Raw genomic sequence first — 25,796 nt, 5'->3', positions numbered from 1 at the left:
GACGTTCTAAAGAGGTCCTACTAAGTCGCCATTCCAATGTTGTCCCAAAAATGCAGCACTTTTTTTCATGCTGAATTGAATTATGTCCCTCTGTTCACATCTGATCCTTGCATCCTATCTGTGATAAGGGCATCAGCATCTTGTCTCCTTTCAGCAATGTTTAAATGAGGTTTCTGTGAATGGAACTCATGGTCCCCCTCAAAAACCCTTGAGCAATGTCCGAGTTGTCGACAATAGTGGGCAAAGCAATCTCTTGCAGTATACCAGCAAGACTGATGCATACTCACGTTTATGAGAGAGCTGAGATAGCAGTGGCTGGGAGGATAACAAGGAGGGAATGCGTGGAGCTTGAAGCAGTGGCTGAGGCTGTGGCTTAGCTCCAAGGATGCCTTGCTTCTGACCAGACAACATATGCGACGGACTCTGCAAAGAAAATCACAGAAGTAGTCAGTAATAAGGAGGAATTTTAGGTCCCTGATATATAGAAAGCCTAATCCAGGAAGGTTTAACAAGTGCCATGGAGTCTCAGTCAGCTATGGTGGGCAGTGATGAAGGACCTGATCCAGCTCAAATGGTTAGAAATCCAGTACCATAGTCCTTTGGGAACGACACCTGAGATCCCACAAAATGGAGGGCAGCCCATCAAGCCCAAAGTGACAGATTGTAGACGGCCTCCCAGACTAGAGTGTTATAAGGTGATGGAGCCAGAGATTCTGTGCAGTAACTCTAATGATGAGAATGGGGTCAGAGATCATCCTCAGCTAACATGGAGGGGAGTAGGGCACAAAGGGACAGCAGTCCCAGGATCTCGGCTGGGGTGGAGGTTGGGCAGTCAAGCCTCAGGAGAGTCCAGCAGCCTGCATAATGATGACACTACAGGAAGAGACACAGAGACAGTGAGAGAGAGAGAGACAGACAGCAACAGTAAAGGGAGTGGGGGGGGGGGGGGGGGGGGGAGAGAAGAGGAGAGGCAACGAGGGGCGGGGTACATGTGGCAAAGCGAAAGGGGAAGAGAAAAAGACTCAGTGTCCAGAGAATAGGAGAATAGTGTGTGACTGGCCACCAGTATCTCAAAGCACCAACTCTAGATATATACATTCCAACTTTCTATCCCGATCAGACAAGTTTGATTATGTTGTAATTTGTCACCTCACAAAACACAGTTTGACATGGAACCAAAAGTGGACATGAGGTCAGGTGATCGAAAGCTTGGTAAAGAATTAGCTTTAAAGAGGTTTTAAAAAAACAGGCACTTTTAATGGAGAGCTGTTGGGATGGTATGCCAGAGCACAGGAGAGCTGGAGGCATGACGCCATTCAGAGACAGGACTTAATGAACAAGTGGCCAGAATTCAAGGAGCATCGAGATCTGAGGGTTGACAGGCTGAAGCAGATAGCAGAAATGGGGATTGGTGAAGCAATTGAGGGATTTGAAAACAAGGATGAGAATTTTATGATCAAAGCAATAATTGACAGAGCATCCTTCGGTTAATGAGTATAGGGATATCAAGTGAATTGGATCTGTGCTCAGTTCAGATACAGACAGAGTTTTGGACAAACTCCAGCAGAACGTAAAGGCCAGCTAAGGGTGAATGGGAAGAGTAAAGTCCCAAGGGAGCTGAGCATTTCAGAGGCTGCAAAAATATTCTAAGTAAGTGTGATGACTTGGAATTTTGCAAATGCAGTTCAGAGGTGAATTGGGGTTTCATGCTTTGCAGGAAAGTTGCAGGAGGTGGTGGGTTGGGTTTTGGACAGAGGATGCGAATTATTAACACCAGGAAATGATCAGAAATGGCCATATCAGTCAGAGTAGTGAGACAATTATAAATAAAAAAATCAAGGCGGTGGCTGAAAATAAAGGAAGGGGATTTCCAGGCAATAAGACTGCAGATGAGAGTAAACACGACATAAAACAGACACTGATACCAGGACAGATTACAAAGATTAAGGCTGATCAAAGCAGGAGTGCAACGCATAATACAAGGTGAGACATTCAAAAGAGAAGGATGTCCAGATAAGTAAAAGCCAAAATATGATTTCCAAATGCCTTCCTTTTATTTATAGCTAGGCATTGCTAGCAAGAACCAGCTTTTATTAATCAAGGTTAAATTATATGAGCTGCCATGGTCAGATTTGAACCACTGCCCCTGGGGAGTGGGTAGTGGTGGTGGGAGACAAAGAGAGAGAGATGGAGGTGTGGGAAGGGAAGCAGGAGGAAGGAAATGGGGTAGTGAGGGGGGGGAAGCAAGAAAGTTAGATGGGTGGGGGAAGCTGGAGAGGCAGAGAAGGAGGGGCGAGAGTGGGAGAGACAGACATAAGGGGTAGGTGAGAGACAGAGACAAGTGGAGGGAGTGAGTGAGGGATCGTTGGGGGCCGCAAGATAAAGGGGAGAAAGCAGATAGCTAAAGATGGGGGAAGAGAGATGGACAAAATGGGAGGGGAGAAAGAGAGAGAGAGAGAGGGAGAGAGAGAGGAAGAGACAGACAAACAGACACAGACAGACGCACATTTAGGTAGACGGACGGACACACACATCCAAGAGACAAAGGGAGAACAAAGCTGGAAATTAGCTGACAGTGAAATGTGAACAAACTCCATGAGAAACTGATTTCACATCCCAGGAAAACCTGGGTCCCAATACTGAGGTGAAACTGTGTAGTTTGTCACAGTGTGAAGATGTGTTCCTGCCTGCACACTGCAATTTGAGAGAGAGAGAAAAAGATGGAGAGACAGAGAGAAAAATGATGGGAGTGCGCACAAGTGTACTCACAGAAAAAAAACGCCAGAGCAAGTTCACAGACGGGAAAGCGGGGAAGGGGAGGGAAGGGAAGGGGGCTCAGAGAGGAAAAGTCTGCAGAGAAAAAGTCTTTGGGGGATGGGGAATTTTAGAAAATTCAGTATCATGCCCTGCCTCACTGCCTTCAGAGCTCTCTACATTGGGAAACTGAAGCAACAAAGTACACTGATGTTGACAACCTGTCCTTCACATATTTCCTGGTTCCCTTACTACTACACTAAAGCCTGTACCTGCGTAGGCTGCACCTGGACTTTCAGTGCATTCCACTTCACTGAGTGACTGGGGTTGTAAACAGCTTTGACCAGCACTCGCTCCCCAGTCTGGGGTATCCGTCCCTTCACCACACTGCAACATAAAGACATAGAGATCAGAACTCTTCCAAACGCTGCTCAAACTGCTCAGCACTGCCAGCACGTGTCACACACAATTCAGAGATACCTAGGACATTCCCAAGTGGGAATGGAACAGGAAGAGCTGGGAATACAGGTAGGAGGGCTCCTGGCACTTCACCAAAGTGGTTATTCCTCATGGGAACGATATGATGACAGAATACATCACCAGGTGAGGTTAACCAATAATAAACGAGTGGTTACAATAAGCTGGAGCAGGATTTGAGGGAAATAAAATTCACCATTTTCACCCAGCAGCACTGGGGCAAATTGTGGTTGAGACCAGTGACTAAGCAACTGTCACCCACGCAGCTCCGTAGTTGACAAGGAAATAATAATTCATGGAGAATTCAATCAGTGCACTCTCTATTGATTCGTGCATCACTTACTTCAGATGGAACAACACTTCATCATCAATGAACCCAAAGTAGTCGTGAAGACTCGTGACTACTCCTGTGAACACACGCTGCTTCTGCGACTGGCCCGCCTGCCCATGGCCCTGCCAACAGCAACATAACCAGTGTCATTATGATTACAAGGGACAGCAAAACCCCAGCAGGACCCCCTATTGGGACAGATATAATGTAATATCTTTCCTCAGCCAACCCACACCCCTGGTCTGTACAACACAATGACACAATTCCACATTTACCTTCCAAAAGAAGCCTGCTGTCCAACTGGCAGCAAGATATTCAACTGCAAAAACATTTCCAACTGAGTCTGATCCTATTCTCAACCAACAACACTGACCAGCTTGAAACTTAATCCAAGGCATGATATCTCAAGGCAAATGAATCCAACAAGACTCCAGGCAACATTTGTCTGTAATTCACGATCTGGACACTAAGTGTAGAGCTAATAACCTGACGCCAGCTAGTACACAATTTGATAAACATTCAAAACTAAGTTTCAACACAATTCAAAGTGGGCACTGAAACTCGATCTGTGCAGCTCAGCTGATACATTAGGGCAAGGTCCTCGATGCCCGTGCAACTAAGTGTGTAGGATCCAAATCCACTGGTGGAACAGCTCATCAGTCCTTCGTGGTGTCATAACCAAGATTGAACCCTCAGGTAACATAACAACAAAATACATGAATTTATTGTTTGTACATTGTAGCGCACAAAGGATCTGTAAAAGGAGACGCTACACTCATCAGCAAATAATTGGTTATGAAGCTATTTACGGTCTTGAGGACTTGACAGTGCAATTTTATTTCAACAACTTGCATTCACGCAAGGTTCCAAGGTGCTTCACACTGGAGGGTAAGCAAATTAAATGTGACTAACTCATATCAAAGCACTTTAGCCTCAACAGGAAGCTAGAAAGTCAAGAGTTTTGTGGAGGAACTCTCGACTTTTGAGGCCAAGGCAGCTGAAGGCTATTGGCTCTAAATGGTCAGCCAAAGGAAATGGAAATTAGTCAATCGGCCAGAACCGAAGAGCTCAGAGATTATGGATGATTCTAAGAGTCAGAAGTGGGTGGGTGGGTGAGGTGGTAAGACTGAGGAAAAAAAAGAGAGAGAAATGGACACAGTCACAGAGGGATGTGAAGAAGAGCTTGAGAATTGTAAAACTGAGTTCCAAGACAGACAAAACAGGTCTGGATACACAGAACTTCACAAAGAACAAGAGACAGGGAACCTATTAATAGATCATTGAAATAGTTGAGGCTGAGGCAAATACCAGCAACAGATGAGCTAAGACCATCACAGTTCAAACATAATAATCCCGTTAGTCCTGCTTTGATACAAGGATCATTAACTTGCAAACTATCGACATAGAGTTGCATGCTTTCAGTGAAATGGCTGACTACAAGGGTGGAATTCAACATGCTTTAATCTGACAGTGGCAGTTGGTACATTGAGACCTACATCTTTGTGAAAATCAAACAGAAATCAGTCAAGAGAAGCGCATTCTGGCGAGGGAGTACGGTCAGACAGAGAAGGTGAAAGATTGCGAAGAGAAATGGCATAAGAGAACCTGTGGAGAGGAGCTGTGTCTACTCCAGCCCAGTGTAAAATTCCTATCAGATAGCCACTGCATTCAGGGCCTGATGCTAAGGCTAGATGCCTGAAAAGGGAGGAATTCCATGACCCAAAACCAGCACCTCATCCCCGTGTTGAAAACAAAAACCTGGAGAGGAAGGAAACACAATTGAAGCTGAAAATCATATCTTTTCACCCACTCAAAGACACAAAGGATCCTTCTGCACTTTATCTGCATGCAGTAAAACTGGGAGAACTCAGTAATTCCAGTGTCCGGGAGCCTGAACGGCTTCTGAAGTCATCCTGTGGCAGCAAAACAAATTTGTTCACAAAACAGATAGCATTCCCCAACATTACATAACCCACCTCTCCCATCCACTTCACAGTGACTACGGTTTCCTACAATCCTATCTGTGCATAGAAATGACATTTCTCAACCTCCCATCCTTCCACTTTCCACGTCACTGTCACCACCCAAAGTGTCAGTACAATGTCTCTCACCTGCAGCAAGGCCTGTTGTAAGGATGGTGGCCCAGGCCCCAGAAGCGACTGCTGCTGGCCGCCATGAACGCCTACAAGAAGGAACACAGGATTTTAATTCCAGTCACTGTCACAGAATTTTAAGACAAATATAAACAAGGGCAGCACTGGTGTTGGGGTGTGAAGACATGGCTGCATCATTTCAGCATCCACCCTTAAATTTGCGATCTTACGGAACAGCATCCATTAGAACCCAGAGAGGAGGACAGGGTTACCTGGGCAGGCTGCAAGGTTGAAAGTCATAATCAGATCAGTCACGACTTTCTTGAATGGTACAGCAGGATTGAGGGGCTAAATGGCCTCCTGTTGTTTTTATGTCCCCACAATAGCTACTTCAGGTCAGCACAGCACCTGGTGTCCACAGCTTATGCCTCAAGTGTAAACACACTGAAGCAATTTGTCCAAGAGAACAGGACAAGATATTAGCGGCAAGAGTAGGAACCAGGAGTTGGCTGTGGCCACTAATACCTGGCCTGGGGGACATTAGCCAAGACAGAAGGACAGCACGGCACAGAAGCCAGAGTCAGATAGGAAGATGAATGACAAAACAAGGGGATGCAGCATGTCAGGATGGACCCTGAGGGCTAAGTCAACGCATGGAGAGCCTGGGACAGGGAGGGAAAGGGAAAGGAGCCTGGGACCAGAATCTGACAGGCATGGAGGACTCAGCAACAAGTCAGGCTCAGGGTGAGATAAGTATGAGTAATTAAGAACAAGAGATCAAAATGGACTAGTTCTGCTGGATTGGTGAGAGATAATTTTCTGATTTAATGAATTAAAAATGCTACACAGTGCACTCTAGAGTCTATGCTAATATCAATCATACAGAGCAAGAGCAGATCACAGAAGCACAAACTCAGTAGCAATGACCTACCTGCTTTAGTCGCAGACTGAAACTGATTTCCCCACATTGATCTAGTAGAGTCTCTTCACCAACTAAGCACAGGATTTAATCCTTCAGAAGGTCGTGTTTAATTCAGCTAAAATTCACCTGGGTAACAGAAGGAATCAAAGACAAAAGTAAAACAAAGCACTGCTGATGCTAGGATCTAAAACCAACAAAAACAGCAATTGATGGAGAAACTCAGCAGGTCTGGAAGCATCTGAAAGAGAGAAACAAAGTTAACATTTCAAGTTGACACCCTTCTTCAGAACTGACAGCAGCTTCGAAAGGGTGGCATTGATGCCAATGATGACAGTGGTATGGTGGGGTAGGGAGATCACTCAACCCAAAACATTATTGCTGATTTCTCTCCACAGATGATGCCAGACCTGCTGAGATTTTCCACAAATTTCACAATTACCAGGATGTTGCCTGGGCTGAAGAGATTCAATTAAGAAAGAACCTGGACAGATTGGTTTCCTTAGGAAGACCAGAGGAGATTGAGATGGGATATGAATGTGTAAACTTGAGAAGCATAGGGAGACAAGAAAAAAACCTTTCCTCTTGTCGGAGGAATCACTCACCATGGGCAGAGATTTAAACTAAGGGGTAGGACATTTCGAGGAGATGTGAAAAAAACCTTTACCCCCCCCAGGGAGGAGTGAGAATCTGGACCTCACTGCCTGTAAGGGTGGGAGAGGCAGAAACCCTCATCACGTTTAAACAGTGGCGAGATGAGCACTTGCAAAGCCTAGCACACAAATCTAATGGCGAAATGCTGAACAGTGGGATTAGAATCGTTCAGTGGCTAGTTTTGACCAGTGTGCACAGAATAGGCTGAAGGACCTTTCCTATGCTATAGATCTCTATGACTCTATAAGGAACAGTATATATATCACAGTGAAAAGTACAAACGCAAAATGAGATCAGTTAACCTAACCAAGAACCTAACAACACCTCTGACATGGCCTGTGTCAAACCCTGAATATCTCCATCTGATTTTTGTCAAAGACATCAGGAAAACAGCTCAATTGCCAGAATCAGGGCAGACAAGCTGCACGAGGACAAAGTGAGGACTGCAGATGCTAGAGATTAGAGTAGAGTGTGGTGCTTGGGTGAGCCTTGATGAAGGGCTTGTGCCCAAAACATGGACTCCCCTGCTCCTCGAATGCTGCCTAACCTGCTGTGCTTTTCCAGCACCACACTCTAGACGAGCTGCATTGGTCAAATCAAACAGAGCAGAAACTTCAAATATCACCACCTTGGAATGAGAACTTTCTGTGTCAGTCCAACAGGGATTGTGTGGGAAACAGGATCACTGGCACAGCCAGGAGGGCAGGCTTCAGTCTTAGTGTACACCCCAGTCTGCTGGCCATCCTGCTCCAACCTTTGGGGACAGGCTCAGCGATCAAGCCATCGTCAGAGCTTCAGGGTATTTTGAACAAAATTCTTTTTCCTTCTCCTAGCAAGAGAAAAATCCTCTTGACACCTTGAGCAGGACCTATCTAAAAACGATAGGTTTGAGAGAGTGAGGGGTCTCCCTGAAGATATAGAGTAAGTTAGAAATTAATATTTGGATTATGCCAAGTGCCACACACCATTGAAAATATAGGAAGGAAGATAGTGAGGATTTAACGTGTGGATTGAGGCATGGTACAGATGGAAGGCTTCATATTACTCAACACAGGACAGTGAGTGTACACCTCAAAAAGACTGGGACCAATGTCCTTTCAGGGAAGTTCACTTGCTTGGTGAAGAGGGGCTTAAACAAGATAAATCGGAGAACAAAGGAGGAATATGTGTTGAACAGTCAAGAGAAAGGAAGGAGGACATTTTAATACTGGAACAGATGGAGGAATACAAAAACAGGTTCTGATTGCAAAGTGTGGTGAATTCAGTTCATGAACTACAAGCACAAAAAGCAGAAAAAATGGAAACAGGATGAATCACAGTGAGGACTGGGAACTTCATATCTTAAGACAGAAAGTGTTTCAAAAAGATAATTAAGGTAGAAAAAGAAATGGGGTGGTAGCAGTGATGAGGGAAGTCAGTATAATGTTGGAAACAGTGTGCCCTCGAAGGGCAAGGGCAGATCCATTTTGCTAGATTTCAGAAAGCAAGGAGGATCACACCACTGGGATCTTCGCTGGGCTTCAAGTAATGAGACGGAGAGAAATATAGGAGCATATCTGCAGGGAAATGAAAGATATGCACAAATGATACCTTTTGAGAGATTCAAAGTGGAATCAGATTTTTTTTGTGAATAGAAATGTTGTGCATGGTTGTTGGAAAAGAGGAGATTAGCATAAGATTATGCTTCTGTTTGAAGAGCTGGCTTAGGTACGACAGATCGAAAGGTCTCCTTCTGCACTATAACAACTCCGAGATCCAGAATATTAGAAATCTTTGTCAGAGCAGCATTCAAGGGTAAGGAGAGCAAAGAATTTGTCAACTGTGCTCATGAGAACCTCCTTGACCAGTATGTTCTCAATTCACATAGGAGTGCAACACTGCTGGACAGAAAGGAAGACTGGAAGAGTTTCTTTAGATATATAAAAGGGGAGAGGGGCAGAAGTGGACACTGGACCACTGGATAATGACTCCAGACAGATATTAGTGGGGAACAAGGAAATGGCTGAGGAACCGAGTCATTACTTTGTATCAGTCTTCACATAATATCACACAAATTTAAGAGTGAGGGGGCTGAGTACGGAGAAGGTGCTAGAAAAACTGAATGGCCTGAAGGTAGATAACTCACCTGGACCAGATGGACTACACCCAGGTTTTTAGGGGGATAGCTGAAGATGTAGTGGCGATCTTAGAGATACTGGAGATAGTTAGTAGTGATCTTTCAGGAATTGCTAGAATCAAGTAAGGTCCCAGACGACTGGGAAATCGCTAATGTGGTTAAAGAAGGAGTATGGTAAAAGATGGAAAATTATAGACCGATTATCCTGACCTCAGTCATGGGCAAGATTTTGCAATCCAATGTGAAGGATGAGATTTCTGAATATTTGCAAGTGCATGGTAAACTAGGGGATGGTCAGCATGTTTCATCTTGGGGGGGGGGGGGCGTTTTAGAATTCCGTCAGAATTATTTTTAAGTAGCGAGAAAGTTAGACGGAGGAATGCCGATAGATGTTATCTACCTGGACTTGAAGAATGCCTTTGACAAGGCACCGCCACTGGAGGTTGCTTAGTAAGATAAGGGCCCATGGTCAGAGGCAAGGTGCTAGCATGGATAGATAGTCTTGCAAAAAGCAGAGAATGGGGATAAAAGGTTCTTTCTCAGGATGACAGCCGTAACAAGTGGTGTTCCACAAGGCTCTGTGCTGGGACCACAACTTTTCACTTTATATATTAATGAACTAGGTAAAGGAACTGAGGTCATTCTGGCTAAATTTGCAGACAATAGAAAGATAGGTAGAGGGACATGTCATATTGAGCAGGTGGGGAGACTGCAAAAGGATTTGGACAGGTCAGGAGTCAAGGCAAAGACATGGAAGATGGAGTACCACATCGCAAAGTGTGAGGTCATGCACTTTGGTAGGAAGGATACAGGCACGACTACTTTCTAAATGGGGAGAACTTTCAGAAGTCTGAAGTGCAAAAAGACTTGGGACTTCTAGCCCAGTATTCTCTCAAGGTAAACTTGCAGGTTGAGTCTGTAGTTAGGAAGGCAAATACAACAATGATATTTATTTTGAGAGGAATTGAATGTAAAAGCAGGGATGTACTTCTGAGGCTCTGTAAGGATATAGTCAGATCACATTTGGAGTATTGTGCACAGTTTTGGGCCCTATATTTCAGAAGGATGTACTGGCCCTGGAGCCTATTCAGAGGAGGTTCACGAGAATGGTCCCAGAAATGAAAGCTGAACAGATAAGGAACGTTTGCGGACTCTGTTCTAAACTCCAAGAATAGACCCAATCAGGTGGGGTAGGTGTCAGAGAACACTGAGTGGCCTGGACAGAGTGGATGTTGGAAGTATGTTTCCAATGGTTGGACAGACTAGGAGCCGAGGGTAGAGCCTCAGAGTGAAGGGAAGACCTATTAGAATGGAGATAAGGAGTAATGTCTTCAGCCAGATAGTGGTGCATCTACGGAATTCATTGCCACAAAAGGCTGTGCAGGCCAGGTCATTGAGTGTATTTAAGACTGGATAGATAGATTCTTGGGTATCAAGGGGATCAAGAGTACAGGGAGAAAGTGGAAGAATGGGGTTGAGAAACTTACCAGCAATGATTGAATGGGGCAGAATAGACTAGATAGGTTGAATGGCCTAATTTCTGTTCTTATGTCTTATGGTCTTACCTGGTGCTGGCAAATCAACAGACACTCCAAGAGCTACAAGCCCAAGCTGCACAATAGTCCCTTCCAAGCTAACCCCTTCACTCCATGAGTTGTGCTTAGGAACTTTCTCGGAAAGTTCCACTGCAACTACTTACCTTCTGAAGTGAGGAGAACAAGACAGTACTCCAGGTGTGAAGTCACCAATAGCCTTGCTACAACTGTACAATACCCGTACTGTTGAGGCAAGAAAACCCTTCTTTAGTACTAACTGCTTGCAATAAAAGCCAACATTCATTTCAATAGTTCTCTACTTTTCTATTCTCCCTGAACAATGTGCACAAGATTACATTCCCCAACATTGTACATGTCTTTCTGCTATGAGATGTCTTTTGTCAAGGCAAGTTCACTGTAACACGATTGATGAATTGGGAATGTTAAAACATCAAATTTTAAAACGTGTGTTGGTTGTAACATAATTATATCGCCAACACTAAGCACTGTTTCTAAAATGTGATTTTTCTCTTACACGGGGTCACACAAAAATGCAACCATCACATTATATAAAAACTACTGTGGTCCACCTGTCAAATTCTTGCCCATTCATTTACCTTAAGTAATTTGCTCTGCAAATTCGGTGCCCACTCAAATTTTGCTCCCTACTCTTTCTCATCCTCAAATTTGTCTGATATACAGTCAATCCACTCATTCAAGTAGCAAACACAGTTTGCAAATTGCAGTGGCCCCAGCATGAACTCCCAACAACAGTTCACTTGTCAGTTTGATCCAATTATCCAGATTCTGTTTGCTGTTCTTTCACCAATCCAATATCCATGTTCCTATATCGAGCACCATTGGAAAATCTGAATCAAGACTTCTACTGTGTCTCAGTCACCCCTCCACTGCTTATGTCCCCCCACAAAACCCTCTCATAAAACCACAGTGACACGGCCAGATTATACAGTGATTGTTCCATACATTGTACCACTACCTCCTTCCTAAAAGATCCTGGCACTTTCAAATGATAAAGGCTCCGATTTCCACTTCATTCCTTCCATGAACACAGGTGTTGCATTTAGGTGTTTCCAATCCACTGGAACCATACCACAATCTAGGGATTTTAAGATGATTACAGCCAATGCACTGATTTCCTTTCAGACCTTCACACATGGGCCATCAAACATTTGGACTTGTTAGCCTTCAGTGGCAATTGCGCTTCTAATGCTCATTCTCTATTGTTCACAATTATTTTAAAGTCTTCCCCGTTTATTCCTCTTGACAATTCTCCGGCATCTTATTGGGTCTATGACTGACAAAATCTCAGTGATTTCCTTCGTTCCAATCATTAATTTCCCAGTAATTAAAACAAATCTCAGGATTTGTTTTAATTGCTCTTACATTCTTGGAAATTTCTAACTAACAATTTTTATATCATTTGTTTTGTCTTATTTGCTTGCATTTTTTTTTGGTCACTCTTTTGTAGTTTCTGCAATTTGCCCAATCCTTTGACTTTTTCTTGACACAACATATTTTTCAATTTGATGTCACCCAAAACCTCAATTATTTATCCTTTCCACGCACCTTTCTTTTTGCTTGGGCTGCATCTTTGCTCAGAGTTCCAAAACAGCCCCCGAAACATCTGCCACTGCCTCCCGACCAATTTACCTTTTAACCTATTGCCTTGTTTCTCTTCAGACTCTTTCTTCAAAACTGCCTGAATACCTTTACTAACGTGTAATTTTGCACTTTCCCACTCCTCGTTCTCAAACTGGATGCGAAACTATATTATGATCACTGTTGCCCAGAGAATCCTTCACCAAGGAATCATCAATCCACCCTAACCCTCATAAGGTATTTGTTCCAAATGCATTCGACGAACTCATAAACCCCGTTCCCAATCTGATGAGTATAATAGATGTGAGGATTACGACTTTCCATGAATATTGCAATGATTTTGCAAAGCCCACACCTTACAGATGCTGACCTCTGCAAACATGTGCCTTTAGTTGTATTTACCCAGGATCTTTCCCCTTAGCCTCTGGTTTGATTTGCTCGGGTGTTGGAATGACCGCGAGCCCGCGCTTCCTTTGTTACTCTCCCTGATCCCATTATGACTCCGCAGCCTCGAGGCCCCGGGCTCTGTGTCTGACACAGACACCGGAGCACGAGCCAAGGGGCTGCGGGCGCCTCAGGCCTTAGACCGAGCGACGGAGAGAAACCGCGAGGCCGTGCTCGGGAAGACAGCCTGGGCCTCTCACTCTCCTCCTCCCCCGCCGCCGCCGCCGTGGGCTCGGGCGGGAGGCCGCAGGCGGCGCTCGGGCTCTAGGCCCCAATTCTCGCGCCCTTTTCCCCGGGGAGAGGGCCCGAGGCCTCTCTCCACCCCCTCGAATAAAACCGCCCGAGGCCTGCTCCCTGCCGCCCGTCCCCTCATCTCCCGCCTCCTCCGAGGGCCCGAGGCGGCCTCTCACCTCCCGAAGCCGACCCGCCGTCGTCGCCGCCACCGCCTGACGCGCTGCCCGCTGCCGCTGGAGGACTCCTCCAAGACCGAGGAGTGTGCCCTGCGCCAAGCAGAACGCTACGCCTCCTCCGTTCCGGAGTGTGTGCCAGCACCACCTGCACCTCCCTCTGGTGGCGCCTAAAGCTACTGCAGGTGACTCTGCAGGAACCACAAGAGGCCAAAAGCAAGAACTGTTCAGAAGTCGATGGTTTCATTTCTCCCTGCAGGGGCTTTGGGTGTCACTGCGAGGGCGAGCATTTGTTCAGTTGTTCACTATAATAACTTGCATAGAAATGATTTGGAGGTGCTGGTGTTGGACTGGGTTGTACAAAGTTATAAACCACACAACATCAGGTTACAGTCCGACAGGTTTATTTGGAAGCACTAGCTTTCAGAGCGCTGCTCCTTCATCAGGTGGTTGTGGAGAATAAGATCGTAAGACACAGAATTTATAGCAAAAGTTTACAGTGTGATGTAACTGAAATTATATCTTGAAAAAGACCTGGGTTGTTTGTTAATTCTCTCATCTTTTAGAATGATTGTGCTGGTTTCAATTCTTTCATTTGTAAATCCCAGAATTCAGTCACTTGAGAATGTAAAAATGTTTACTCCGCCACCACCTGATGAAAGAGCAGCGCTCCGAAAGCTAGTGCTTCCAAATAAACCTGTTGGACTGTAACCTGGTGTTGTGTGATTTTTAACTTTGGATAGAAATGGTTTGCAGAATATGGGAAAAGCCAAGAAATTGGCACTAGGTGATAGAACCAAAGTAGGCTGAATGGCCTCCTTCTGTGCCAGAACAATTCTATTCTTCTGTTTCACCATTTCCTGCTCGGCCCTTGATTTGAGTTGCCTGAGGCCACTTCAGAAGGAAAGACCCCAGGCCCCATCTCATTGGATCTGTGGGTCTCGGGTATCAGTTGATAGCAGACCTGAATATTGAGTGATTCACTTCACCATTCTAACCCCCCACCCCCACCCGTGCCCCCATCAGCCCCACTATTCCACAAACCTGTCCCAAATGTGGGAATCAATATTTTCTCATCAGCCTGTTAAGATGTTCAGAGGCAAGTGGGATTGAACCTGTGCCCCCGGCACACTACCACAAGAGCAGTAAGCATCTCTTAAATGTATGAAAGCCCAAGTAACCCACACACATGAGCAATCTACCTGAATGACTGCCATGTAGGAAAAAAAATCACATCAGGTTTTATCTTTCACAGAAAATAACTATTTATTGTGAACCATGATGTAGAGGAGCTGGTGTTGGATTGGGGTGGACACACACAACTTTAATAAAAGAGAGAAAAAAGGATTACTAATCTATAACAATGTGATTTCAACCCTATTCTACAAAAGTCCTAAATATACAAACATAATAAACAGACATTTATGATGACAACAGACAAATCACAGACAGTTTGACACAGCTGTTATGGGTGAAAAAAATTCAAAGAGGGGATGAAAGTCTGAAGGTGAAAAGTCCAGATCACAAGAATGGGTTAAATTGTCTCTCATTTCAGCTATGTGGTCTGTGAAATGATGGCTGTTCTTCACTTCCATAGTTGATGGGTGGACCTTGGTCTTTTTTGGTTGGAAGCCCTCTTTTAAATTTCTTGGTTTTTCTGTCTATTTTTCCACATGGAGAGATAGAGATGGAAGAGATATCACTTTCCTGGGGAAGAGCATTCCAAACACTCTCTCAGAGGTTTTAACAAAGTATCCCCTTATTCTGTCAGTCGGTCCCCAGAGCCCCAATGATGGAAACAGCTGCTCAAAATTGTTTCTGTTTCAGGAAGATCACCTCTCATTTTTATGATCTCTGATGACTAAAGGTCTAACCTGTTTAGCCATTCTCTATAAGTCAACTTCTGCACACCAGGAATCAACCTAGTTCTTTCATCTCCAATACTAGGTCATCTGTCTGAAATACAAGGACTTAAAACTATATGTGCTACTCCAGGTGTGGCCTCACCATCTCCCCAGACAGTCATATCAAAACTTTTCTGTTTTTAAACTCCAATCCCAGAGCAATAAAAGTCAACATACTATTTGTCTTCCATATTACTTTCTGTAGCTGCCTAACATTTTGAGTTCTGTGCACAAAAACATCAGGTCGCTCTACACTGTATTTTTTTGGAGTTTTGCTCCACTTAAATAATATCACCCGTGTGATTCTTCCCATCAAAATGCATGACTTCATTGTTTCCTATATTAAACTCCATTTGCCAAGTTTTTGCCCTTTCACAACCTTTGTAAGTTCCCTTGTAGTTTTCTCATGTCCTCATCACAATATTCCCTGCCACCTATTTTTGTATCATCAGTACATGGTGGATACATTACACTCTGACTGTCCTTCAAGTCAGTAACACAGGTAGTGACGAAGAGAGACCTGAGGACTCAGACAACACTGAGGAGGAGGAACTGTTCATGGTATTCGTTTCCTGAACCTCGGGGTCTCTGTCGAGTGAATGCAGCTTTGGAACTGAAATGGAGATTGCGGAGGGCCATACTCGCAACATTCATCAATTTCAAAAGGGGAGGGTTAAATATGCACCAATAAAGCGCCCTGGAGCTGCACTAGCAGGCAGTAATGTGTTCCCCACAATAGGTGCAGATCTGAAATCTTGCTACAGGATGGTGCCAGTGAGAGACCTGTGATATTGAATGGGACAAGGGTCAGGAAGGTCAATTATTTTATCAAAGGAGCCAATACAGATACAATAGCTAAAAGGCCTCCTTCTGTGCTGGCTCATTTTATCAGAACCTACAGCGTTATTCACTACACACTCTCTTCCTTGTTCCTCTCGACCTGTCTGCAGCTTTCGGGACATGGGTTCAAATTTCACCAAGGCAGCTCATGGAACTTCACTTAAAATCAAAACTGTCAGCAAAATCTCAACTCGATCACTATGGAACTCTCCAATTGATGTCGTAAAAACGTCTAAGTAAGGCTAAACATGGTTCATAAGTTTGCGGCTGACACCAAAATTGGTGGTATAGTGAACATTGAAGAAAGCTATTGAAGATCAATTGGGGAACTAGCAGTGAGATGGACCTCTGCTGCTGGAGAACGACACGAGAGGCTGCTGTCTCTGTGCCTTTAATTCCCACAACTGGGACTGTTCAAACCTGCATTACCTATACTCTACCGCCAATTAATAATGGATTTTGTCACTTTTTCTGAGGTCTGTTCATAGTGCTCTCCTGGAGCTTCTTTCCTTTTCTGCAAATTATTATCATCTTTAGTTCCCTCACTGAAGTGAAACACAAATCTCCTGAAGAGAATTATTTCTGTTGTTCCAGCAGCTCCTGACGATGGGACTGAACCCAGGCCCAGCACCACTCTGACAGCATGGCAATGATGGCAATGACCTGTGAGTCAAGCAATGGGAACTCCCTGGAGCTATGCTGTCAGATTCCTTCATATCTTACCGGTGCTTCTGATGAGTAGAGCCTTTAAACCTGGTCACAAAAGTCCTCTTTGTCCTGGACGTATCCGTCAGACGATGCAGGATTTCCCTCATCCGACCCCAGCCAGCCTGATACAAACAAATGAACATTGAGAGAACAATAAGTACCCTCAATACAACTCAAAGTGGATGAGTGCTCCCTGTATTGATTGGAACAAGGTCAGTCAGGCAGACCTCATAGAATCTGAGCTCCCCAATTGCTAATCTGGTCCAATAAGAAGCCTTGGCTGGCAGAATCAATAATGTCTCAATGTGCAGATTGGAGGGAGGAGGGGAGGGGGGGGGGGGGGGGGGGGGGGGGGAGAGAGAGAGAGAGAGAGGTTTTACGTCCACGTCCATGGATTATTTGAATGTAATTGAGATCTGTGATTCATGGCTTTGTCATACACAGACAGGAAAGATCAGGAATGATGTGAGAGAATGGCAAAGCAGGTAGGAAGGGCGAAGTAGCCCAATGCTGCTCCTTTATGGCAAACAGGGTGGACTGGGCAAACAGGAGGTAGATGCAGTTCAGTATAGGTGTGAAATCCATGCCTCTTGGGTAACGGACAGTTAAAAGGATAGCATTGGAAATGGGGAAATAGGAACAAAGAATAGAAAGTAACAAGAGAGGGACAGGAATACAGAATCTTCAACTCTGGCATTAGGAAAGGCTAACATAATTCTGCTGTCCAGACAAGAGGTGTGGATAGAAAATGATGCAATTCCTGCACGAGTCTTTGCAGCAACATCAGCAGTAGTATTGTGCACTTCAGGCCACTCTGTTATTGGAGGAATATTCCAGAATTAGCAAAGGTAGGATCGACAGGAAGGGAATGAACATCAGTGAAGATACTGGGGAAATCTAGAACTGTAGAACCTGAGTGAGAGAGTTCATACAGGAGTTGAACACTTAGAAGGATTTTGGAAGGGAACAGGGAAGCAAAAAAGAGGTCCCATAGAAGGGTGTCAGTGCCAAGGAGCAAATAACTGAGGAGAATTATTGGAGGAATGATTTCACACAGGTCAATATTCAGTTAGAAAAGGGGTAATGACTAGTGGATTATGAAAACGGAGCATCTATTAAACTGGAATAGAAACATGAGAAGCCAGTTTGTAAAATGGTCCACAAAAGGGCTGAGAAGAGATAGCAGCAGAGGTACAATGGGCAGAATGGTCACAATGTCTGTGAAAACTGGCAGGCAGCAGGGGAGTTAAGGTGAGTTATGGAGACGTTACCTTAGTATCTTGTCCAGTGTTGTGTGTCTGTGATCCTTGATGAACATCACTGGTCAGATGTTCCTTACTCTCAGACTGACAGGAATCACATTCATCGAGAGGGAACACACTGCTCCCTGTGAGGCAAACATAATGACAGCAGAGAGTGACCTGACAGTCAACACCCTCCGGCCTTTAGTTACACTCCGATAGTGTAACATTCCCTCAGTACTGATCCTGTGACAGTGTGGTGGTTTCTCTCTCTTCCATTGGTACTGTGTGGAGTGTAAGGAGGCTGTGTACAAGGTTGAAGGTGAGGTTGTGGGCATGTCACATTGAGATAAGACCAATGGCTATGAATTTTCTGTAATGCTTATCGGGAATTTAATGGCTTCCTCTCCCTTTACACCACCCCACCCAACTCCCTCCACCCATCTTGTCTCGTACATCCTCAGACTCCTCTGTCCTCAGGCACAACCTTCTGCCCAACATGGCTGCCCAGTCTCCGATCCCTATGACCTGCCTCCGAATCTAGGCAGAGTGTACTAGGAGGAAGGTCAGCATAGTGGGACAATGACACATTCACCTCTCACCATTGCTTGGCCACAGCGTGCCTGAGTCTGACGCCCACCTCTTCTGTAAGGAGGAATGTTGCTGGTGCCTGGGATATTGCATTGGGTCAGGGAGTTGGCATTGGACAGGGCTTGTGAAACTGTGGGTGAGCAGTTGAGGGTCCTCTTGCCCAGGTTGTCCTGCCCATTGTAGGAACACTGCCGCTGAGCCACAGCTGCAGTAATGTTGAAGGAGCTCCTAGACGGAAGAGAAAACAGCACAAACTTTATTGAATGCACACACACCAAGCTCGGCAAAGAACTGAACTCTCCCTCTCGCCTGGCCAATGGTTGCTGAGGACTCCTGTAAGTCTTACCAGCTGTTTCTCTTTCTGCCTCAGCTTCTCTTCCATCTGCAGTTTGTCTTGTTTCAGCAGTGAGTTCCTTTCCTGAAGATCAGCGATTTTGTCCAGCAGACGACAAACCTGCTCCAGGTACTTGAGGCTGGGAACCCTTAAGGCAGATCCTTCCCTTCTGGCCTGAGAGAGAGAGAAAGAAAGAAAGAGACAGAGAGCAAAGTGAGAGGGAGAGGGGACAAACACAGGCAGACAGTCAAGGGTCTGTCTGTAGCCAGCTCCAACTAGGAGAGACTAACATGTGAGACCCTGAGGTGACCTATCTCTGAATCATGATTTGGAGATGCCAGTGTTGGGCTGGAGTGTACAAAGTTAAAAATCACACAACACCAGGTTATAGTCCAACAGGTTTAATTGGAAGCACACTAGCTTTCGGAGCGTCGCTCCTTCATCAGATGGTAGTGGATGAAGGAGCGACGCTCCGAAAGCTAGTATGCTTCCAATTAAACCTGTTGGCCTATAACCTGGTGTTGTGTGATTTTTTTAACTTAATACTGAATGGACTCACAAACTCTTAACATTTGCTTGCACCTATGTTTTTGTTTTTGCTGCTGTTTACCTATTTTTATATTATTAGATTATTTATTATCTATACTACTTTACAATGTGATCTGCCTGTATTGCTCACAAGACAAAGCTTTTCACTGTACCTCAGTATATGTGACAATAAACTCAATTCAATTCAATTTGATTGCTATTCAATCAACACTTGTCCGATCTGATCTATACCAGAGACCAGAGCCACGGCAATGACTGTTATCCTCCCCTCTGAAGTGGCTGAGGGAGACAGTGGGCTATCGTCAAAAAGACAGCTCTGCAAAATAGAGTGATTGAGGGGAAGGAAATGTTGGCCTGTCCACATCTCGAGAACAAATAAGAGACACACGCACACACTCTCATACAACACTGATCTACCAAAACATTGGCTCCTGCACACATCATTACATATCAAGGTGGAATCAGAGCATGGAATAAATGTCATGGTGCAGGGTTAACGCAGAGTGCTGTGGGAGACACTCTGTTAGACAAAGTGCCATTTGAAATTCCTAACATTTCTGCTGGTTGAGGTAGTGTCTTTGGAATGTGAACCATGCAAGTTGGGATCAGATAAGATTCCACAGTCTCCCATATTCCTTCCAGAGGGATCAGTGCACCCTGTTTAAGAGGTTTGGATTAATCAGAGCTCCAGCAATCAGGGACTGAAACAGTGTGAAGCTGGTTCTAGCAGGGAGTCACTCTCACACAGTAGGAATAAATCTAGACTCAAAATGTTAGCTTGCTCGCTCTCTCCATGTGTGCTGGCTGACCCACTGTGATCTCCAGCATTTGTTGTTTTCACTCTCAGACAGCATTTGGTTTCAGGGCTCTCCCTTGGCACAGTTTGGAAGAACAGTGAGTGAAATATGCTGGACCAAATAGTTATCCCTCAGTCCACACGACACAAAAAAGTCAGACAATATGTTCAATTGCTCTTTCTGGGATCTTGCTGTGTGTAAACTGGCTGCCTTATTTGTTGTATTTGGGACTACACTGATAAACGTTTCAGATCTTAAATCCTTACAGACTTAAGGAGCTCACTGACAGTGCTCTGGAAATGTTAGTTTCATAACAAGAGTTCACCATTATTGAAGTTTCGACCCTGAAGAATTTCCAACGGGGGGAATTAAAGCAGATTTCATGCAGATGATAGACACGAAGTAAGATACAAACCCCTTCTTTCCACCAGCCCTGAAAATGTTTATATTCTCCCTGCCCTGCCTGCAACAACTTTGAGCTGGACATCCAAACTCCTGCACAGTGCCATCAGCAGTTTTGGTGTTGACCTCTCCTACAGGAAGCAGAGGTGGACAACTTGTCCAGCTCAATTTCTCAGCTCAGTTCTTAGTGAGCCCTGTGACTATCTGATTCTGAACTCACCATCTGGGACTGCCCTGGGAATTGCCAGGTTTGATGACCCTAGCCTGCTCAGCCCCTCACCTTCCAACAATTCAACTTCTCCCACACTCTGATGCCAGCTCCGAATTCACATCAAGTCCTGCACCGGCTGTGCCCACCCATCTACTAATGGTTGTTGGTCCAGTGCCGCTTCCATATTTTGACATTGTTACCCGTGGTACTTACCTCAAGGTGACGATTGATGCTGTTAGTGCCTGGGGTCCTCTGAAGGGGACAATGAGACCTCCACACAGGCCCATTACCGCGGCTGGACAGTGCAGGCTGTGACTGGGCCAGGGGCCTCAGTAACAAGAGTGAATGTCGGTGGTGGACTTGGCCAAGCTCAGGCTCCCAGGGTTGATCTGCCTCTCCCCGTTTCCGTGATAATGTTCTCTGAAGCACTCGCTGCAGGTTCGGATGGACTGGCTCCAGAGGAGGCAGAGAGCTGCTCTGGACACTCCCCTCTGAGTCTCGGCTCATGTCCTGCTCTGACTGGTACTGAGTAAACTGGGTGGCCATGGGATCCTGGGGGATTTACCACAGACTGACAATTGTACTATCCTGTGCCTGAACTTCACTCCAGACTCTTCCAACCGGGACTTGAAGGTGACTAAAGTCTCTGACAGATCACTTCTGTCTGAGCCACTCTAGGGATCCATCAGACAGAGGGTTGGTGTGTCCACCCAGGGTTCTCCCATCTAACAGTCCTCCTCCAAGGGAATAGAAACAGCAGAGAGCTGGTAGGCAGCAGGCTGTCGATACATGCAGCTCCAGTCAACTGTTGTGTCCTCAAGTCACTGCAACCTGGAGAATGTAAATTCCTCAAGGCTGACCGAAATCTTCTGAGCAGGCAGGTCACACCCACAGCATCTTACACAACCCTCCTGCTGTACGAGAAACACACCCTCAGAGCTGGTCAAACAATCGCTACTTCATTCACAACCAAAGACTAAGGTTTAACTTCAGAGATTGATAGGGCAGGGACCATGTGTAGACATGTGACAGTGTCACGGACTGAGTCAAACAGTAACACTGGGCATGCCTGAGAGCCAGAGTAGAAGCTCAAGCAAGGACAGATTTTTCAAGAAAGCCAGAAAAAGAAAGAATCAAATAGTGAGAGAGAGAGAGAGAGAAAAAAAAACATAAGAAATAGTCGAATGAAAATGTGAAGGAAGAGACAGGGAATGTGGGAAAGGAGATAGTGAGTGATATCCTGTTGATGGATTGGTTAATAATAGAAAGCAGATTAACTGCGTCCTTGTCAGGTTGGCAGGTTGTGACCATTTGGCTACTGACTGGATCCCAGCGTATCCCATCTACACCAGAAGTCAGCTGGAATGTGAGGATGTGAGATTGAGACTAACTGAGATTGAGCAAGATCATGGTAGATGGGTCTTGGCCTGTATGTACAGGAGAAGGAATTTGGAATCATACAATCCCTACAGTGCAGAAAGATGACGTTCGGCTCATCAAGTCTGCACTGACCCACCCAACCCAGATCTACCCTATCACCATAACCTGCATTTCCCATGTCACACCCACCTAGTCTGCACAATCCCTGGACACTACGGCCAATTCAGCATTGCTAACTCACCTAACCTGCACATCTTTGGACTGTGGGGAGAAACCGGAGCAAATCCACGCAGACACAGGAAGAACATGCAAACTCCAACACAGTCACTCAATGCTGGAATCCAACCCGATCCCTATTGCTAGGAGACAGCAGTATTTACTATTAATGTTGAAATCATCAAAGTTTTAGAGCTGTAGCTTATTTAAATTAGTGTGACAAAGTTCCTGAGGGTGAATGGGAATTTGATTTCAGTTGGAAAGATTTACGAAAGGACAGGGTAAACATTGAAGACCATCATCCTGCTCTCAAGTTGGGAAGATCAGGATTGGTTTTTCTTTGGAGAAAATGAGGATGCAGATGCTGGAGATCAGAGTCGAGAGTGTGGTGCTGGAAAAGCACAGGTGGGGGGAAATTTGGAACGTTTTTGCTTTCAGTTTACAGAAGTCCTGGTTGAAGTTGGATGCATGATATAGTTTTGCGGTTAGCACTGCTATCTCACAGTGCCATGGACCCGGGTTCAATTCCCGCCTTGGGCAACTGTCTGTGTGGAGTTTGCACATTGGCAGCACAGTGGTTAGCACTGCTGCCTCACAGCGCCTGAGACCCGGGTTCAGTTCCCGACTCAGGCGACTGACTGTGTGGAGTTTGCACGTTCTCCCCGTGTCTGCGTGGGTTTCCTCCGGGTGCTCCGGTTTCCTCCCACAGTCCAAAGATGTGCGGGCCAGGTGAATTGGCATTGCTAAATTGCCCGTAGAGTTAGGTAAGGGGTAAATGTAGGGGTATGGGTGGGTTGCGCTTCGGCGGGTCGGTGTGGACTTGTTGGGCCAAAGGGCCTGTTTCCACACTGTAAATAATCTAATCTAAATTCTCCCTGTGTCTGCGTGAGCTTCCTCCGAGTGCTCTGGTTTCCTCCCACAGTCCAAAGATATGCAGGTTAGGTGAATTGGCCATGCTAAATTGCCCACTAGTGTTAGGTGCATTAGTCAGGGGTAAATTTAGGGGAATTGTTCTGGGTGGGTCACTCTTCGGAGGGTCGGTGTGGACTTGTTGGGCCAAAGAGCCTGCTTCCACACTGTTGGGAATCTAATCTAATCTCGAAAAGGAGTTAGTCCAGAGAAGTCAGGAAATAGAATGCACTAGTGCAAGGGATGTTAGTGGACTGTCACTCCAGTCCTGAAGTGTTTGGTTCGAACCTGGAGGGGGTATTTGAATCTCAGTGTCTAGAATGGATTGTGTACTCAGGGAAACAAGCAACATTCCTAATGAAGGGCTTATGCCCAAAACATCGATTCTCCTGCTATTCAGATGCTGCCTGACCTGCTGCGCTTTTCCAATACCACACTTTTCAGCAAAGGAGCAATCAACGTTTGACAGTCACCTTTGATGGAAGCTTGCTTCCAACATGTGGTCGTATCTGATGCAATGCTGGTATTCTCATTTGTAGCATCAGAATCTGAGTGTGGATATCATGGTTTTGAAGATTCCAACAGACATTCATGGCAGCTCACTATTGTACATAAAAATTCTATGCTTTGAGCATCTAGCGATCTGGTGAACCAGCAGGTTACACAGAGTGGCATCCAAGGAGCAAGAGAATCGACGTTTTGGGCATGAGCCCTTTCTCAGGAAGAAGGGATCATGCCCGAAACATCAATTCTCCTGCTCCTTGGATGCTGCCTGACCTGCTGCGCTTTACCAGAAACACATTTTCAGCTCTGATCTCCAGCATCTGCAGTCCTCACTTTCTCCCGATTACACAGAGTGACCAACATCCAATCGGGCGTCATGCTTTCTGTAATCTGGCGGCTTTCTGAGAAGGCGACTCAGATCTTGAGAGCCTTGGGTCATGTGCTCTCACAGGTGTACTGACCTTGAGACACAATACAACAACATTGAAGTGTAGAGACATCAAGCTGGCCTGGAGAACTTGCCGTGTATTCTTCACTTACTGTGCAGGTTCCAGGCAGGCTGTCCTGTGCTGTCACCCTCTTCACTTAGAAACAGGATGTTAGACAGCTCACCTGACAGAACCGTGTGGAATGTGAAACCTGCTCCAAAAGACAATGGAGCTAATCTCAGTTGATGATACCATCTGCAGCAGACAATGGGCTTTGGCAATTTAGCACAAACACATTCATCATTCAAGCACTCAGTCTCTTTATACCAGCTCTATAATTAGATGAAACTCGACAATGAATCCTCGATACAGGTGACTCAGCTCTTACCCCAGTCACTGAGCATTTGCTGCATTGTTGGTATTTCCTCTTTGTCACCTTGTTTATGGTATTGGGATTGCTGCATGTTTGTACCCAGACTGTGCTGAGGATGGGAAAGGGTAAAATAGAACTGTCACCTCTCTCAATGTGAGAATTATGATCATCACTGCAATCAAGCACTTGATGGCCAGAGTGAGAAATAAAACAGGGATTGGGTAGTAAATTCTGAGACAGAGCGAGAGAGTGGAAGTGAGTGTGAGGGTGTATATGATCAGAGTGAATGAGTTTGGGAGTGTGAGTGTGTGCGCGTGTGCCAGAGACTGAACGTGAAGTTAAAGATCACACAACACCAGGTTATAGGCCAGCAGGTTTGTTTGGAAGTACAAGCTTTTGGAGCACTGCTCCTTTGTCTGGTAGTTGCCTGACCAGTACTTCAAAATGAACCTGTTGGACTATAACCTGGTATTGTGAGATTTTTAACTTTGTGCACCCCAGTCCAACACTGGCACCTCCATATCATGAGTGTGTGAAAACAGTGTGAGAGACTGTGTGTGTGTGTGTGTGTGTGTGTGTGTGAGAGAGAGTGCGAGAGAGAGAGAGAGATGAAACTTGTGCTCAGTCTGACGCTCATGAGCCGTGGGTGTAGTCAGAAGTCAGATGACACCAGGTTATAGTCCAACAGGTCAGACGACACCAACTGTTTTATTTGAAATCACAAACTTTCGAAGCGCTGTCTCTTTGCTCACAGGTAATGGGTCTGATGTGAGTGCCTGCAGGAGCAGAGTTTCTGAGGCACATTCAAAGTGGGAAGGATGTAAACAGCACTTGAAGGTACAGAGAAGGAAGCAGGTACAAACACCCTCAGCACCTCTCAAAGAGGGACCATGTAACAAATCCAGTGTCCTTGTTTTGTGTGTAGACATCAGAGGACAGGCCCCAATATCAGATCTGGAGCACAAGCTTCTCCTATAACAGAAATCCAACTTCCAAAACCCCAATGATGTGATCATACTGAGATTGAGGTCGCCAAGGAGATGGTGGATGTTCATGGCA

At 45.4% G+C, this 25,796-nt stretch overlaps 2 protein-coding genes across 3 annotated transcripts in view; both read right to left on the bottom strand.

Annotated features, from left to right (window-relative positions):
• LOC132836989 (cell division cycle and apoptosis regulator protein 1-like) overlaps nt 1-13,454 on the bottom strand; it is a 66,040-nt gene extending 52,586 nt beyond the window's left edge. The window contains exons 1-6 of one of the 2 annotated variants that reach the window (XM_060856596.1): nt 13,354-13,454; nt 6,587-6,703; nt 5,674-5,744; nt 3,575-3,684; nt 3,027-3,141; nt 288-423 (exon numbers count right to left, since the gene is read on the bottom strand). In XM_060856596.1, coding sequence (XP_060712579.1) covers nt 288-423; nt 3,027-3,141; nt 3,575-3,684; nt 5,674-5,744; nt 6,587-6,623 — 469 coding nt within the window. In that variant the 5' untranslated portion in view covers nt 6,624-6,703; nt 13,354-13,454. The remainder of the gene's footprint in view (nt 1-287; nt 424-3,026; nt 3,142-3,574; nt 3,685-5,673; nt 5,745-6,586; nt 6,704-13,353) is intronic. The other variant, XM_060856597.1, reaches the window with a different exon arrangement.
• Nucleotides 13,455-14,653: 1,199 nt separating this feature from the next.
• LOC132836978 (uncharacterized) lies at nt 14,654-21,742 on the bottom strand. The gene is made up of 6 exons (XM_060856577.1): nt 21,141-21,742; nt 18,981-19,142; nt 18,646-18,862; nt 18,074-18,189; nt 16,818-16,924; nt 14,654-15,011 (listed from the first exon to the last, which is right to left on the bottom strand). Exons 1-6 carry the CDS (start codon nt 21,471-21,473, stop codon nt 14,990-14,992), a joined length of 957 nt encoding a protein of 318 aa, XP_060712560.1. The 5' UTR covers nt 21,474-21,742; the 3' UTR covers nt 14,654-14,989.
• Between the last annotated feature and the right edge of the window lie 4,054 nt (nt 21,743-25,796).

The sequence above is a fragment of the Hemiscyllium ocellatum genome, chromosome 48 (genome assembly GCF_020745735.1).
Source record: "Hemiscyllium ocellatum isolate sHemOce1 chromosome 48, sHemOce1.pat.X.cur, whole genome shotgun sequence".
In the NCBI taxonomy this organism is placed as follows: domain Eukaryota; kingdom Metazoa; phylum Chordata; class Chondrichthyes; order Orectolobiformes; family Hemiscylliidae; genus Hemiscyllium; species Hemiscyllium ocellatum.
The sequence above is the reverse complement of the archived record's forward strand: the minus strand, read 5'-3'. Positions and strand labels throughout refer to the sequence as shown.

Excerpts from the sequence above, each read along its gene's own strand:
- LOC132836978 (XM_060856577.1), bottom strand. The coding sequence starts at position 21,473 with ATGGCCACCCAGTTTACTCAGTACCAGTCAGAGCAGGACATGAGCCGA. Across the intron at positions 19,143-21,140 it reads GCATCAATCGTCACCTTGAG|GCCAGAAGGGAAGGATCTGC; the intron begins GTAAGTACCACG and ends TCTCTCTCTCAG. Across the intron at positions 16,925-18,073 it reads ACACTGGACAAGATACTAAG|GCTGGCTGGGGTCGGATGAG; the intron begins GTAACGTCTCCA and ends TGTTTGTATCAG.